The sequence below is a fragment of the Ornithorhynchus anatinus genome, chromosome 2, assembly GCF_004115215.2.
Source record: "Ornithorhynchus anatinus isolate Pmale09 chromosome 2, mOrnAna1.pri.v4, whole genome shotgun sequence".
Lineage (NCBI taxonomy): Eukaryota > Metazoa > Chordata > Mammalia > Monotremata > Ornithorhynchidae > Ornithorhynchus > Ornithorhynchus anatinus.
This window is the reverse complement of record NC_041729.1, coordinates 105245447-105263328: the sequence shown is the minus strand read 5'-3', so window position 1 is coordinate 105263328 and position 17882 is coordinate 105245447. Positions and strand designations below refer to the sequence as shown.

Genomic DNA, 17882 nt, shown 5'->3' with positions numbered 1-17882 from the left:
ACAGGTAAGATTTGGAGGTGAAGTTATCTTAGAACAATTGTAAAGAAAATTTGATGAATCTATATGAAAGACTAAAGATGGAGAGAAAAATTTAAAGTTGTGAAGAGGTGTTGTTAAGGAGTTGGCCTACTGTAGGATAAGAGTTGAGGTCAAGAAGAAGGTGGCTGTACAATTTTAAGATGAACAGATAGTTCACTAATGATAATAAAATTGTGGTATTTGTTAAACTCTTACTATGTGCCAAGCACTGCACTAAATGCTGGGATAGATACAAGTTAATCAGGTCCCCCATTCTACATAGGAGGGAGAACAATTACTGAGTCCCCATTTTGCAGGTGAAAAACCCCTACTGCAGTCAGCAGAACAAGCTTCCACTTTTGCAGCCTACTGAAAAGATTCATAATCGTGCTATGACTAATAATGCATATGATATTTGTTATGCACTTATGAGAAGCAGGGTGGCCTAGATGAAAGAACACAAGGCTGGGAATGGCTTACCTTGGGTAAGCCACTTAACTTCTGTGCCTCAGTTTCCTCATCTGTAAAATGGAGATTAAATAAATACCTGTCATTCCTCTTTCTTAGAATGTGAGCCCCAGGTGGGACAGGGACTGTGTCCGATCTGGATGTATTTCATCCACCCCAGTGCTTTGACACATAGTAAGCACTTAACAGATTATTACTATGTGCTAAATCTGAGGTAGATGGAAGATAATCAAAACAGACAGTCCATGTGCCTCATGGGTGAAAAATCAATCGATGATATTTACTGATTGCTTACTATGTGCAGAGCACTGTACTAAGTGCTTGGGAAAGAAGAGTACAACAGAATTAGCAGACGTGCCCCGTCCATAAGGAGTATACAGTCTAGAAGGGGAATCGAATCGAAGCAGATGGAAGAAGATGTATTTTATCCCCATTTATCACATGGGGGAAACTGAGGCCCGGAGAAGTTAAGTAATAATAATAATGTTGGTATTTTTTAAGCACTTACTTTGTGCCAAACACTGTTCTAAGCGCTGGGTAAATACAGGGTAATCAGGTTGTCCCACGTGGGGCTCACAGTCTTAATCCCCATTTTACAGATGAGGTAACTGAGGCCCAGAGAAGTTAAGTGACTTGCCCAAGGTCACCCAGCTGAGAAGCAGTGGAGCCGGGATTAGAACCTGTGACCTCTGACTCCCAAGCCTGGGCTCTTCCCACTGAGCCACGGAATTTGTCCCAGGACCCATACTGGGCAATCGATAAATCCAGGACCAGAACCTGGGTCTTCCGCATCCCAGCGCCATGTTCTTTCCATCAGCCCAAACAACTCACTTAGTTTACATTGTGATGTTATGCTGTTGTAACAAATGTTAGATAACAGTGTATAGCATCAAAAAAATTCCATATTTTCAGGAGTTTTTGAACAAATCCCTATTTGTAACATCTAAGTCTTTGGGAAATGTGTGCCACGGTACAGCCGTTCACGAAACTTCCACATTTTTCAAGGAACACAGTATAGCTGCACTATTTCTCCAAGCTGTCTTGGCCTAGCAGTATTCTACAATTCTGAGCAGTCATCTTAATTAGAAGGTTTCTCCACTCCAATCAGCAGATCATGATTTATTTGTGTTAATCCTTGTCAGCCCTTCTCTGGTAAATTTCCTTTACTTCCCTTTATGTTAAGAAGCAGCGTGGCCTAGTGGAAAGAGCTTGGGGCTGGGAGTCAGAGTACCTGGGTTCTAATCCTGGCTTGGCCGTTTTCTGGGTGTGTAACCTTAGCCAAGCTACTTCTACATGCCTCCGTTTTCTAGAAGATGGGATTCAATTCCTGTGTGCTCATCTACTTAGAGCCCCACTTGGAAGAGGAACTGCGCCCCTCCTAATTATCTTGTATTTAGCCCAGTGCTTGGCACGTGCCACTTGAATGCCTGCTGGTTTCAGTGAAGATTGTTATGGCTTTTGCCCTGTTGCCCTGGGTACTGAGTGCCCAAATCTGGGACCTGATGTGCCATTATAACAATTGGGTGTCTCCGTGCTTCACCGAACTGGTATGTTGTGTCAGGAGAGGGTGGATGTTTAAACCGGAAAATATTATCATTCCCCTCGTAGTCCCATTGTATTGATTAATCAATGGCATATATTGAACTCTTACTGTCTGCAGAGCATTGAACTAGGCATTGAGGAGAATTCAGTGGAGTTGGTAGACATGATCACTGCCCTCAAGGATCTTAGTCTCTTTGAGAAGACGCATTAAAATAAATTGCATGTGGGGGGAAATTGATTATAAGGATATGCTTATTGGTGCTGTGGGAACAAACCCAAGCACATAGGTGACGCAGGGAGAATAGGGTGAGACAAATGAGAGGGTGGTCAAAGCTTCTTATTAAGTGGAAAAGTGGTGCTGGAATTCAACTCCTGACACTCCTTTAGACTCCCAGAAAACAAAATTACATGTTTCTGGAACATAGGCCAAATTTTTTGTCATGAAAATAAGGGGTGAGCTCGTTTGTACTCAGAGCAGAGAGTGGAGGAAGCAGGGAAAGGGATGCAGAATAATTTTCTGGGGTATTCCAAACTGGTCTGTCTGAAAGTTCTTAGCCAGTCAGAAGCAGTCCTACTCTCCAATCCCTGTCTTCCTCTCCTCTTACTATCCTCCCCACTCACCACCCATCTACCACCTCTGTTCTTGGCGCAGTAGCTAATTGCCTTTAAGGGAGGCTAGGGTAGATTTTAGAATTGTGAAATGCTAAGAATTAATTTTTGTCGACCGAAAATGGCTCTTTGGCCATGACGTATACTACCCTATCCTAAGTGATACGAAATACAATTCCTTTCCCGTTATCTGTTGTAGTGGAAGGGAGCTAGTGTTCAGATAATTGAAATTGTGGATAATACACACTCATCCAAACTTTCTCCAGTGAAATAAACCAGCTCTGAAAGTGAAAGCTTTTTCCCTTTCTCCTTCTGCTCTTGCATCCTACCAACCAGAGAAACAGCATGGATTTCCCTCACTACTGAACCCCAGCTAATAGCCATATCAGACCAAGCCTAGCAGTAGTTCTGGTCTGACTTTTGAGGAAATTCTTTTTTTTTTTTTCCAACATTTCCTTTAGCACTTGGCAGATAGAGAAGTTCCCAGAGGCTCAGAGCTGGCTTGTTTCCTCCAAGAGAAATGAGTGTGTGTGTGGTGGGGTAAGCAGAGGCAGGAGAGAAACAGTTCCAGATCTGGGTAGATCCATAGCGGGAGCCTCCCAGGACATTTGGTTGATATTCATATTAACAAGATTAATTATCTGAGTGCACAATCAGGAGGATCTTGAGAAGATTTTTTTATTATATCTGTTAATATATATTGGGTAATAAGCACTGGGGAAAGGTCCAAGGATATTGAATTGGACACCTCCCTGGTGCACAGTGGCTCAGTCTAAAAAAGGAATAGGAGAACTGGAAACAGGTGTGTAAGGGGGAAAAAAATAACCAATGAAGGAAAAAGAGTAACAAAAAGTTATTGCTGGAAGGCAGTTTCCAGGCTATAAGTTGTTCTGGCAGGATCATCTCTGGTCCAAGAGTCACATTCTTTTTAGCACTCAGTCAGTGGTATTTATTGAGCACTGACTCTGCAGAACACTGAACTAAGTGCTTAGGAGAGCACAATGGAGTTGGCATATACCCACCCTGCCCACAAGGAGCTTACAGTCTTGACGTGAAGAAAAGCATTAAAATAAATTACAGAAAAGGAAAATAAGGCTATGCACATAAGTGCTGTGGGGCTGAGGTGAATATTAAGTGCTTAAAGGGGTACGGATCTAAGTGTGTCGGCAACACAGAGCGGTGGGGTAGATAGAGGAAAGGAGGACTTAGGGAAGGCTTCTTGAAGTTGTGACTTTAGGAGGACTTTGATGACGGGGAAAAATGGCAGTCTCTTGGATACAAAGCGGGAGAGAGTTACAGGCCAGAGGGAAGCTGTGAACAAGGACTTGGTGGTGGAATAGACAAGAATGAGACAAGAATGAGGTTCAGAGAGTAGGTTGATGGAAGAACCAAGTGTGTGGATTGGGTTGAAATAAGATGAACAAGGTAAGCTAGGAGGGGAAGAGATGATTGAGTGCCTTAAAGCCAGTGGGAAAGAGTCTGTGTTGCAGAGGTGGATGAGCAACCACTTGAGGTTTTTGAGGAGTGGGGAGATGTGGACTGATTTTTTTAGAAGATCTGGACAGCGGAGAGAAGTACGGACTGGTGTGGGAAGAGACAGGAGGCAGTGAGGTCAGCGCGGAGGCTAATGGAGTCATCAGAGTGATGTATGTGCTTGGATAAGGATGGTAGCTGTTTGGATGGAGAGGAAAAGACAGATTCTGTTGACATGAATTAACGTGCCTTCTTCCAGCAGTGAAGAAGGAATATTAATTGCAGGACTCTATTTTAATGTGACATTTTCCAGTGGAATTCACTTCTCTTCATCATCATCAATGCTATTTATTGAGCACTTACTGTGTGCAGAGCACTGTACACTAAGCAGTTGGGAGAGTACAGTACAACAGAGTTGGTAGACACATTTCCTGCCCACAACAAACTTACAGTCTGGCGAAGGGCTTTTAAGCAGGCACTTCACTTTTCTTTATTTCAATTTTCAAATGTTTGGTTTATGTGCTATGAAGGTGTTTATTTCATCATCTAAATTGTTTTAGGTAATTCTGAATTGCTCTGCTTTACCCTGTCTCTTGCACTTACTGAGTAGCCCAAAGGAATCCATTAGAAAAGAAGCTTGCTGGACAGTTTCTAATATCACTGCCGGAAATAGAGCACAGATTCAGGTAAGCTTTTCCGACTTTCGACTTCGAGTTTCCTTCCTTCACCAGTTCCCAGATGAAAATGTCTTCTGTCTTTCATGCAGTTACTTGTGTTTTTATTTGAAAGCCAAATTCTAATAGGGTTTTAGTATCAATAAAGTCTTGTGTGTCTAAAGTTGTTTCATGACTGTTCTATGCCCCTTCCCCCCTCAAATAGTTGGTATTGTGCTTTCTAAGTGCCCGCATGCTTTAGGAAGCATTTTCTTTATGAAAATGATTTCATTAGCTAAGGACCTATTTTTATAGTTTCCTGCCCCTGGCACTGATTGATGTTGATGTTTAAGGAAGCTTGACACTCAGGTCAGTTCTGGAGTGCCTGGAGAAAGCTCCAAAGCTGGTCGGTTGCACTATTTGTGGTATTTTTACTTCAGACCTTATCCACTTTCTAAATTGTGCTAGAAATACTTAATAAGCAAGGTTTCGCATATACAAAGCTGCGGTTATTCTCCACGTACAGGGATTACACAGAAAACGGAGATGGTTTTGAGAAGCAACAGAAGGGATTTAGATTAGGTAAGAGAGGGGTACCTGACATCTGAGAGGCTGTAGAATGTACTCACAAGTCCTTTTACTTGGCTTTCCCTTATCTGTAATTTATTACAATGTCTGTCTCCTCTCCAGGCTGTAAGCTCGTTGTGGGCAGGGATCGTGTTTACCAACTCTGTCGCATGGTACTCTCCCAAGCACTTAGAATAAATAGTGCTCCGTTCTCAGGAAATGTTCAATAAATATAACCGACTGATTTTAGATCATTTTACCATGGAGTTTGGCTTGCAGAGTGGGGGTGATTAGTGAATTCACGGTCCTGGCAAGTTCTGAGATTGTTACATCTTAATTTTCATAAGTACCCTGTCGGTGTTTGTAATCTGCTGGGATCTCATGAGCTTGTTTTAGAAATTATACAGCAGTGAGACTACTGGTGGAAAAACTAATGGTGTAAAGTCTGAATTTTGGGGAACATCGTAAGATACCTAGTTGCATGACCTTAAGATGACCACTTGATGATAGGAGGTTTTTGGAGATTCCATCGAAAGTTGAAAGTTTGGGGTTCGACCTCACACTTGTAAAACATGATATTGATTGGCTTTATTTGCACATTTGACTCACTTCTTGTAGTTTTAGTGTTTTGTTTGAATTATTTTTCTTGCTTCAGGCTGTAATCGATGCAAATATTTTCCCGGTTTTGATTGAGATTCTCCAGAAAGCTGAATTTCGAACCAGAAAGGAAGCCGCTTGGGCCATCACTAACGCAACATCGGGAGGCACTCCTGAACAGATAAGGTGAGCTCAGGAATGAGGAGCCTGGGTCAGTTCCGTGACTTTGGGTATGAATGAATACAGATTGGGTTGGAGGGGATGCGGCCTGAGCCGTGGGTGGTGAGTATTTTTGTGCATTTTAGTAATGACTGGGTAGTTTGGAATGAACCCCCTCATCCTATAAAAATGGTATCATCAGTCCTGAGGGAAATATGGAGGGTGGGCTATCATTAACATATTCATCAAGCAGTTGTAATGGCACATAATCTTGTCACATGGTTAGCTGCACCCAGCACTCTTCATTTTCTGGCAGCACTCCCTTTTGACATACATAATTCCCTCCATCTCCTTCCGTCATGGCCCACTGTCCACACTTCTGAGTTTTCACAGCACCTCTGACCTCACCCAGCAAACAGGTAGTGCATCTGCTGTTTTCTCCCCAAGTCTTCCCTCTGCTTCTAATTCCCAACAAGGGTCCAGGTTTGAGATCCTTCGTAGGACCCAGTGGGTGTCCTTACCCAGATTCCTAGACCTCCTTTGGGAAACCTAATCCGAGAGAAGAGCTGACATCACTTGGGTCATTTCTGCCAACATTGAGTCATGCCTCTTCAGTGTGATGTTTCATAAAGTGGGATAGAGCTGAGTGGTAATTAACAACTTGTTTATGGCTCAAACATTTTTCCATAAAATCAATAAGCCTCTCTGTAGCGAGGCAGTTCTTGTGGGCAAGAAAATATATATTGTACTTCTCTTCATCAGCCACTGTGTGACATCCTAAGTTGAAGAGAAAAAGCATAATTTCATAACAGTCTTTAACCCTCTCTTTAGCTTTCATATTGGAGGAGAAGTGTTGTTCCAGTCTCAAACACATGGTCATTTTTATGCCAGTGGTTATTCAGAGTTGGCAAACGTTTATTAAGACAGAGGTGATATGGCAAAAAAAAGGGTATAAGGAAGTAATGTAATTTTCAGGACCATTTATTTGTAAATAAGGAACATTTTTAAGTGACAGCACCTCACTTTTACCTGTTCCAATTTATCTTATGAAAATATTCCAGCCTCAGAAGCAAATATAGACCATTGGGCCCTACTTGTAAGACAAGTGGGAAGCAGCATGGCCTAGTGAGTGGAAAGAGCACAGTCTGGGAGTCAGAGGACCTGGGTTCTAATACCAGCTCTGCCGATTGCCTACCGGGAGACCTTGGGCAAATCATTTAACTTCTCTGTGCCTCAGTTACCTCATTTGTAAAATGGGGATTAAGACTATGAGCCCCATGTGAGACATGAACTGTGTCTAACCTTGTGTCCAGAGCTTAGTACAGTGCCTGCCTCATAGCCCTTAACAAATACCATTTAAAAAGAAAAAAAATGAAGTAGTGGTACAAAAAGTTGAACTAGTCCCAGCCTTCGGACCCCTAGTGACGTGGCCGTATACTATGCTGATAAAATTGGAACCCAGGCGTGATCTCCCTAAAATCTCCTCTATTATTCTCCAGTCCCTCCCTCCTCCTGGCCCCTCTTCAAGCTCGCTGTCTTTCCCAGCAGTTTCACAGTCAAGTCAGTCAATTGTTTTGGGCACTTACTGTGTGCAGTACACTGTATCAAGTACTTGGGAGAGTACAGTATAACAAATTTGGTAGACATGTTTATGGCCCACAAAGTGCTTACAGTCTTGAGGGAAGCCTCAAGAGGAGATGTCCATCCTTTCAAAGTCTATTTATTCATTCATTCAATAGTATTTATTGAGCGCTTACTATGTGCAGAGCACTGTACTGAGCGCTTGGGATGAACAAGTCGGCAACAGATAGAGACGGTCCCTGCCGTCTGACGGGCTTACAGTCTAATCGGAGGAGACGGACAGACGAGAACAATGGCAATAAACAGAGTCAAGGGGAAGAACATCTCGTAAAAACAGTGGCAACTAAATAGAATCAAGGCGATGTACAATTCATTAACAAAATAAATAGGGTAACGAAAATATATACAGTTGAGCGGACGAGTACGGTGCTGAGGGGATGGGAAGGGAGAGGTGGAGGAGCAGAGGGAAAAGGGGAAAATGAGGGTTTAGCTGCGGAGAGGTAAAGGGGGGATGGCAGAGGGAGTAGAGGGAGAAGAGGAGCTCAGTCTGGGAACGCCTCTCGGAGGAGGTGAGTTTTAAGTAGGGTTTTGAAGAGGGAAAGAGAATCAGTTTGGCGGAGGTGAGGAGGGAGGGCGTTCCAGGACCGCGGGAGGACGTGACCCAGGGGTCGACGGCGGGATAGGCGAGACCGAGGGACGGTGAGGAGGTGGGCGGCGGAGGAGCGGAGCGTGCGGGGTGGGCGGTAGAAAGAGAAGGGAGGAGAGGTAGGAAGGGGCAAGGTGATGGAGCACCTCCGACCCTATCTTTTTGCACCATATTAAATCAATTGTCCCCTCCTTTTTTCCATAATTAATGTCTGTCTCCCCCTCTAAACTGTAAATTCGTTGTGCACAGGGAACGTATCTGCTGACTGTCGTAATGTACTCTCCCAAGCGCTTAGTAAAATGCTCTGCACAGTTAAGTGCTAAATAAATACAGTTGTTGAAAGATTCTTCCCTCCCTGACCTTCATCTTCAACTGTTAACTTTCCAGTGGCTTCCCCACTGCTTGCAAACATTCTCACGTGTGCCCTATCCTAAAAAAACCTTTCCAGACCTTCCCAGCTACTTCCAGTTATCGCCCCCATCTCCCTCCTACCATTCATCTCCAAACTCCTTGAGCGAGTTGTCTATGTATGCTGCCTCTAATTCCTCTCTAATTGTTTCCTACATCCCCTAAAATCTGGCTTCCATCCCCTTTGTTCCACAGAAACTCGCTTCTCTAAGGTCACCACTGACCTTCTTCTTGACAGTTACAACAGGCTGTACTCCGTCCTAATCCTCCTTGACCTCTCAGCTGCCTGTGACACTATGGAGCACCCCCTTCTCCTGGAAACACTCTCCAACCTTGGCTTTACTGACACTGTCCTCTCCTGGTTCTCCTCCTATCTCTTCTTAGCCCTTTCAGAGCCTCATTTCTTCCTTTCCTTAGGACATCTCCACTTGGATATCCTGCGGACACCTCAAAATAAACATGTCCTAAACAGAATTCCTCTTCTTTCCACTGAAACGCTGTCCTCCCCTCGTCTTTCCCTTCACCGAAGACAAAACTATACTCTGTGTCTCACAAGCCCATAACCTTGGCATTGTCCTCAACTCGTGTCTCTAATTCAACCCATATTTTCAATCTGTCACTAAATCCCATCGGTTCTACCCTCACTTGACAAAATCTGCCCTTTATTTCCATCCAAACTGTTACTATGCTGATCCAAGCTCGTATCATATATCCCCTCTTGACTACTGCGTCAACCTTTTCACCGACCCCCCAACTTCTTGCCTTTCCCCACTCCAGTCCATCCTTCTTCCCAGATCATTTTTCTAAAAAAAGAGTTCAGTCCTCATTCCCCCACCCTCAGGAACCTCCAGGGGTTGCCCATGCACTTGTGCATCAAACAGAAACTACTTACTTTTGGTTTTAAAGCACTCAATCAATTTGCCGCCTTCTGTCTTCCCTCACTGATTTCCTGCTACAACCCAGCCCATGTATTTTGTTCCTCTGATGCCAGCCTATTCACTGTGCTACGTTCTCGCCTCCCACCCACTGGCCATTTCCTTTCTCCGGTCTGGAACGCCCTCCCCCTTCACATTCTACAGATCACTACTCTTTCCACTTTCAGGACCTTATGAAAATCACATCTCCAAGAGGTCTTCCCTGACTTCCCCTACTCCTTCTCCCTTCTGCATCACCCTTGCACTTAGATCTATACCCTTTATGTACCTGATATTCACCCCACCATTGGCCCAACAGCACTTTTGTACCTAGCCATAATTTATTTCAATGTCCGTCACCCCCTCTGGATTGTAAGCTCCCTGAGGGCAGGAAACATGTCTACCAACTCTGTTTCCCAATTGCTTAGTATAGTACTCTGCACACAGTAAGTACTCAATTAATTGATTTTTTTTTCATTTTGTGTGTGTGTGTGGTATGTGTATTTTTAATGGAAGTCTAGGTTTATGATAGAACATTTCCTGGAGCCAGATGAGAGTACTCTTTTAATCTAATGATATGGGGACCACTAGAATAAACAAAGATCAGCTTGATGGGAGATTGAGGAAATACTGGAAAGTTAAACAGGTCAAATCAAGTTGGAGAGCTAATTGTTTTGGCGGGATTAAAATGCATAAGGTGGATTTATGCCATATTCCATATTTGAGTAGGTTTTTTGGGGGGGTTTCACATCCTGTACTACAGTTATTAGCGTGGTAATTGTTTGGAAATATTTAGACTTGATTATTCTGATAAGAACTTGCTTATTTTGGGTTGCGGGGGATGGTTAGGATTAATTATTTCATTCCACTAAAGTACATTGTAGTGTTTCTTTTCTAGTCCAAGAGTGCTAAAAATCCTTTGGAGAGAACACACATTGTATAAATGCTTCCAGGACTGGGGCACAGTACCTCTTAAATCCTCTAGCACTGATGGCTTTTACTTTGTTGGCTTGGAAAGAAACAATTTTTTTTACTTATTTCTCTTACACTCCAGTTTCTGAATATTAACTTTGTCACTAAGTAGTGTATATCCTAGTATTTCTTTATTGCTAGATGATCTGCAGTGCCAAAAGTGTAAATAAACAAAATGAATTTCCACTGTTTCACTCTCCTTCCCCCTTTCACCCCTCGACTCCTTCAAAGGTATTTGGTAGCATTGGGTTGCATCAAGCCTCTTTGTGACCTTTTGACTGTGATGGATTCCAAAATTGTTCAAGTGGCATTAAATGGACTCGAAAACATTTTGCGCCTTGGAGAACAAGAATCTAAGCAGGGTGGAATGGGCATCAATCCCTACTGTGCCCTCATTGAAGAAGCTTATGGTAAGAATTTACAGTTGGGAAAGGGATTGGGAAAGGTGAGCAGAATAGGCCAAGAGGATGTGATGTTCCACATTTCTGAATTAAACTCAGCTCAGGAGCAACAGGATCTGAGTGCCCAACAACTGTGTAAGCACACATAGCCCATGCTTTTTATCAATTAAAAAGGTTTTAGTGCTAATTAAAAATACTCTCTTCCCATGTTGGTTTGTGCCAATTTTAAGATTTCCCTGTACATTTTCATGATAAGCTGTCTAGAGCTTCCTATATTTTCAAAGGTATGAGAAAGAAGTATAATTAACTAGACCCTGCTGATGAAATCTGTTGATAAGAGGCGTGTTTACGTCCTTCAGAATAAGGGAAAATCGAGACTAGAAGCGAATGTATTCATTCAATAGTATTTATTTATTGAGCGCTTACTATGTGCAGAGCACTGCACTAAGTGCTTGGAATGAACAAGTCGGCAACCGATAGACAGTTCCTGCCCTTTGACGGGCTTACAGTCTAATGTACTATTCCAGTCACAATCAGTGGCTAATAAGTGGGAGTTCGATAGTACTAGCGGTCACTGACATTGATCAACATCTAATGTACTTAAGTATTTGCAGAGCGGTAGGTCTTGGGAATGCCCATTCTCCAGTTTTTTCTTCTAATTCATCTAGGCCAAGGGGTATGATTCAGCTGAATTTTAGCTAGAAATTTTTCAGTCAAGTCCTGGGCAGCCATTGTGACAGCTGTTGCTGCTTTTCCCCTTTAATATTAGTGGAATGATGGACAGGTGATGGGGATTAGAGTTTGTTGAGCACATCTGTCCTTCATAGAAGATCAGTGAACATTGTACAGTTCTGTGATTTATTGCCTTTCTAAAGAAGTAAAGGGAGGGGTGAGTGTATGTGGCAAAATTGAATCCTTTCCCTCTTAACCAAATGGTCTATCATGTCACCTTTAAAACAGAGCCAGACTGATGTGTTGAGTGGTCAAAAAAGAGCCATGCAATCCGCTGCTGCTGCCAAAATGGCCCTTATTCACTTCTTTCCATCTGCTTTTTGCTTTTTTGGGGAGACATCACTGTCATTTACTGGTTGAAAAAGCCCTTTCTTTGGGAAAGAGAAGCTATGAGCCGCAGGGAGATTGTTTTCCCCTGCCCACTTGTATCCCTTAGCTCAATCACTGAACTTCTTAAGCACACGATCCTCACTTGCCGTAATGCCTAAATGGTAAGTGGTCGTGTGGGCCTAGTACAATGCTTGGCTTAGTGTGTGCTGTTCTTGGGGCAGTGTGATCTGGGAAGTTGCTGGTGATTGCAAAACTTTGTAAGTGGGATCAGTTAGACCCCATGGAAAAGAAAGGAAGCCCATCCAGCTGTTGAGTGGGGGTGAGGGGCCAGTTGGCATCTGGCTACCCTCCAGCCTGGGAGTCAGAGGGTCATGGGTTGGAATGCCGGCTCCGCCACTTGTGTGCTGGGTGGGCTTGGGCAAATCACTTCACTTCTCTATGCCTCTGTTACCTAATGTGGAAAAAAGGGCATTAGGACTGTGAGCCCTGTGCGGGTCAGAGATTGTGTCCAACCCGGTTGGCTTGTACCCACCCCAGCTCTTAGTACGGTACCTGGCACATAGTAAGCGCTTAACAAATGCTATGTCGTTACTATTATTATTATTATACCCCCTTGGCTGCTCTTTTAGCAGTGGGTAGTGACCAGATTCATTCAATCAATTGTATTTATGTGGTCCTCCCACAGGAATACAGTAATGAAAGGGATGTTAGTTGCCCATCATGGCATAACATTTTAAGGGCCTTTCACCAAGCTTAGGTGGGTGTTCAAAAATCCAGATGGAACAGACAAGGCCCTTGAGGCCAAAAGCGCGAAATCCTCCTGATTGAAGTCAGCTGGAGTTTAGCCGGGGGAGTTTACCGGCAACCTATCGGGGTGCCGTCCTTCCTAGAAACTCGGTTTCAAGCAGATTCCTTTCTCGACCTAGGCCTGGACAAAATCGAATTTCTGCAAAGCCACGAAAACCAGGAGATTTATCAGAAAGCCTTCGATCTAATTGAACATTATTTTGGGGTGGAAGAAGAGGACTCCAGCATTGCGCCTCAGGTGGATGAGAACCAGCAGCAGTTTGTCTTTCAGCAGCAGGAAGCACCAATGGAAGGGTTCCAGCTGTAACCTGGGGCAAGTAAAGCACCCCAAAAATCATGGCTTTTTTCCAGCAACTCTGTAGTGGCTAAAATCAGAAGGAAAGTTTGGGATTTACGAAGGACAGAAAAGGAAGCAAGTTCATGCACTTTTTTTTTTTTAACAAAATTCTCTTTTGCGACAACTCCTCATTCATAGCTTCTGGGGTTTGTATTTCTTTCCGTTTTGTTTTTGATTTTCCTAAACTGACTTTGTGAGTAACCGATGCTGGAAGGGGAACCTCAGTCAGGTTTTAGGTAGTTCTGAATTTTTCAGGCTTTCTCTGGAACTCTTCTCTAGTAGTACGGCTACTGACAGTTGCATTCTGACAGAAAAATCTGACATGCCCAATTTCTATTGAATCTACCTCTGTCTTGAAGCAAAGCAGTGTAGTTGCTTCAGAACAAAAGCATGAAATAAAAGACAAAAGTGTAAGAGCAAAATTAGAATGTGAAAATATTTATTTAAATTGTAAAACACTGTGTTGTACATTATACATAGCAAAAAAAAAAGAGAAACCTGTGAAGTCTATTTATGAAACACTTAAAAATCATTTAAACGTATGCCGATAACTAGGTTTTTGTCTTGGAAAATGTGGCAAAAAGGCATCAGTTAAAACAAAAGAAAGCTGTTCTGCTTTGTGGGAACACAGATGACAGTGTTTACTTTTCTTGAAACACTCGAACATTTGCTGTATTAGAAGATGTGCAAAGTTCAGGAGAATTGTGTTTTTTGACCAAATAGGCTACTGGTTTTGGGGAGTAGCTCTTCTCCTTCCCCCTTCCCCCGTTTATTTTTACACAGCAGTGTACCATGACACATGTGCCAGTCGTCAAGCTAAGTGCTGCTGTATGCTTGCAACAGTGAAATCTCTTTGACTTTTCAGACAGGAAAAATTCCCCCTTGTGGGTAATAAATAACCTTAGGTACTTGAATGCTGAAACCATTCTTCCTCTCACTTTGCCCTGTATTACGTTTTTGTGAAACTTATTTAATGTTATTTGGAGGCGAAATGACCGGTAGTGATGAAAAGTGCTAACACTGATTTCGTATGATTGGAATCTATATTAGATTTTTGGGGGGCCTCGTACTCAAAATGGTCATATCCTGCTGCTTGGTGTATTATTTACGTAATCTAAAAGGCAGTGTTTTGGATTACTGTATCTCATTTAAATGGTGGTTAGTATATTTGTGTCAAATGTAATGTTTTGAGGTTAACGGTAAAAATCCTCTTCAAAATATGAAACTCTTTATAATAAAACCCCTGCTCTAATTTCCTCTTCCCTTGGTACTGTGTGTGATAGAATTTTTTTAAACAACGATGAAATCTCCAGAAGATCTCTAGTACTAATGAACTCAGTCTTTTATGGTTGGTAAATGTAAGCTATTTATGTTCTCATTTCCAGTTACTGTACCTATAGTACTTTTTAAAAATGTACCTTACAACTGTTGTAAGATGGGAACTGAAGCAGTTTTGATATGATTCATAGTCAGTTCTGCCTTCTGTATGCATAAAATAGAAAGATTTCATTTCTATGTAACATCGTTTTCAGTCTGTTTCTGCTGGAAATCAGAGGCGTGTTTGGGGCGGGGAGTGTACATAACTGTAAATTATAAATGAGATGAAGCTTTTAGTGAGTAAGGCACTTAAAACCTACAGATGTATAAAATATAAGAGGTTTGAGAACAGTGTCCATTCTGCTAAATTCATCTGCCAAACTTTTTTTATACTGTCACATAGAGGATTGTAATGGTGTCCTTTTTTGTTGTGGTGGAAGTCTGAAGTTTAGTACTCAGTCGTTTTGCATTATGTATTTTCAAAAGTACAGGGTAATGACATTGCAGATTACCAGATTAATGCTGAATTTATCAGATAAACACGTTTGGAGATAAGGACAATTCTAAATATCAGGTAACAGGGTATTCCACTGTTTCTAACAAACTTATTGTGATAATGTTGAACACAACAGAATTCATAAATAAGAAAACCAGCTGTGCCTGCTTTTATTTTGAGAGCCCTGTAGACACTGTATATAAACCTCTCTAAATAAGCCAAATCTTTAACACAAAAAAGTCCTTATAAAAGGAAAAAAACAATGTATTGCAGTTTTTGAGGGGACTTTTAGTTTCTGCAGGTAAATTTGTATGTCTCTGAGCAGTAAAGTGACTGCACTTTAAACTTTTAATTACAAAGCTACATTTAATTCCATGGATCTGCTATTTAAATTAAAAGATGAAGTTCTGTGGACTTGAATTCATTCTCTTCACTTGAATGAAGGGGACACAGTCTAAATAGTTTGAGTCCAGGGTTTGACAGCCTGAATTCAACTCCAACCATGGTGATTGCTTACTCAGCATTCAAAAATGTTTTAAGAACTGGAAACTTGTTCAGAGTTGGCTACTGTTCACAAGTTTCCATCCTTAAAGTGTCTCAAAACCGAGGCATTGCCTATTGTCGGTGAACATTGTGAAAAGAAAATTGCTGAAGGTGTTTTTTTCCCTTCCAGTTTATCTAGGGATCATGTCTACCGACTCTGTTGTATTGCACTATTCCAAGCGATGAGTACAGTGCTCTGCACATGGTAAGCACTCGACAAATAGCATTGATGGATTGACTGATCCGGTTGGAAAGAGGAAGGGAAAACGTTGCCAAATGAATAAAAACAAGTAGAGCAAAGTGTTTTCTGTCTTATAGAACGGCATTGCGCACTCAACCAGTAAACCAAAAATCAGAAAAAGATACCTGAAAGTGTCCCTTTTAATTCCTTTAATTACTCTCTGAAGCTTATTTTTTAGAAGTAAAACACTGTTTATTCTGCCTGGATTTGAATTTCGACTAGTTTATCTATGCAATTACTTAAAGCTAAACCGGTTTTTGTTTCCTCATATACTTGACTTAAATCACCTCTAGTTTTCTACTAAAGAATTTTCATTGTTAAATTTGTTTTCTCTGAGAAGTTCATAATTACTATTTAATTTTGTAGTACCATATTTTCTTTAGACACCATTGTTGCCGATAGCAATCCGAAGAAAAAAGCAAAGGAGGAATGAAACTTGTTGGAACTGAAATGAGTGATTCACCTCTAACTGTGGAACAAGGTTGCGCGGTGAGCGGGCAGGTGGGAGATCCTTCTCATTGGGAAGGGGACAGAGAGAAGCACTACTCCTCCGGTTGCTGGCAGGCTCTCAAGGACACACTTAGGAGAAAATGACACCTGGCTCATGGTTTTAGTGGGGTTTTGCGTCCAATTTTGCAAACACACACCCAGACTAAGTTCTGACTGCTTCATTGTGAACCGTGAAATTTGGGGAGAATTGAATTAGTCATCGGTCCTTAACGGAAGATACCTTTTAGCATATTAATTCATGGCATTGTCGTTTTCTGTACTGTGTGAAACTGAAGAGCCTTGATAGGGATAGTGCATCTTTAAACCCCAGTTAAGGGGAATAGGGAAGGGTATTATTGTGTAACTAAGTTAAACCTACACATTATGAGAGCGGTATGCAATATTATGGAATGTTACAATACAATGCTATATTAAATGAATAAAAACCATTATTTTACATCGGCGTGTTTCTTGCGGTCATTAGTATCGAAATGCCCACTATGTGCCGAACATTGTGCTCGACACGGGATACGGTGGTTAGAAGATCCAGTCCCTGCCATCTAGGAACTTACAGGCTTGCTTCCCTGGATTTCATTTTTGTATATTTTGTCTTCCTTCAACTACTGGCAAGGCTTGAAAGAATACACTGAAAAATCCAAGTAGTTAAAATAATCCTGTGGGTAGTCAGCAGACCCGGCAGAGGGACGCCGAGAGGTAGAGAGATTGAGACGTTCACCAAATGGATAAACCAAAGAGTGGTGAGAGTGTGCACATTCGGACAGAAAAACGCAGAAGCGCATTGTAAGGCCAGTTTTGTTTGCCTGGAGCCCGGCCCACTGTTTCTGGAGCCCTGGCTATCGGGTACCCAGTAAAAGGCTTTTATTGTCTATGGGTTTGTTTCCTCACAAAACTCCAAAGTTTAAGCAGAGAAAAGTGCTCCTGCAGTATAGATGGTAACTGTATGTTGATTTACATTTTACCGCTCCAAGAATTTGGGTTGAGAACTAGATCCGTAGACCAGATGGAAATTCTGATTTTATCCACCCAGGAGTTTCCCCTAAAGTTTTTATCGTTCATTTTCTTCATCGCATCCCAGCTTTGTGCTCTTTCCACGCGGTCAGACCGTTTTAGGCCTTTCATTATTGGTAGGATGAGTGGTTAAAAGAGTAATTGCAGGGCAGCAGGAGCCATGTTACAAGGACAGCGTGGCTCAGTGGAAAGAGCACGGGCTTAGGAGTCAGAGGTCATGGGTTCTAATCCTGGCTCCGCTGCTTGTCAGCTGTGTGACTTTGGGCAAGTCACTTAATTTCTCTGTGCCTCAGTTACCTCATCTGGAAAATGGGGATTAAGACTGTGAGCCCCGCGTGGGACTTGATTACCCTGTATCTACCCCAGCGCTTAGAACAGTGCTCGGCACGTAGTAAGCGCTTAACAAATACCAACATTATTGTTACAGGCAAAAAACACGAGTAACTGAAAACGTATCTCAATGTTGCCCTTTACCACGTCTTACTTCTGCCAACTTCCAGAGTGTGCCATCGTCCCTTGTCCCAGCCCTACACCTTTGACGTTTCCCAAGTCC

The 17882-nt window shown here is 42.3% G+C and overlaps 1 protein-coding gene across 2 annotated transcripts in view; it reads left to right on the top strand.

Annotated features, from left to right (window-relative positions):
* KPNA5 (karyopherin subunit alpha 5) overlaps positions 1 to 16757 on the top strand; it is a 45017-nt gene extending 28260 nt beyond the window's left edge. Inside the window, exons 11-14 of one of the 2 annotated variants that reach the window (XM_029052443.2) lie at positions 4671 to 4796; positions 5986 to 6113; positions 10839 to 11017; positions 12997 to 16757. In XM_029052443.2, the coding sequence (XP_028908276.1) occupies positions 4671 to 4796; positions 5986 to 6113; positions 10839 to 11017; positions 12997 to 13184 (621 nt within the window). In that variant the 3' untranslated portion in view covers positions 13185 to 16757. The remainder of the gene's footprint in view (positions 1 to 4670; positions 4797 to 5985; positions 6114 to 10838; positions 11018 to 12996) is intronic. The other variant, XM_029052451.2, reaches the window with a different exon arrangement.
* Positions 16758 to 17882: the final 1125 nt, after the last annotated feature.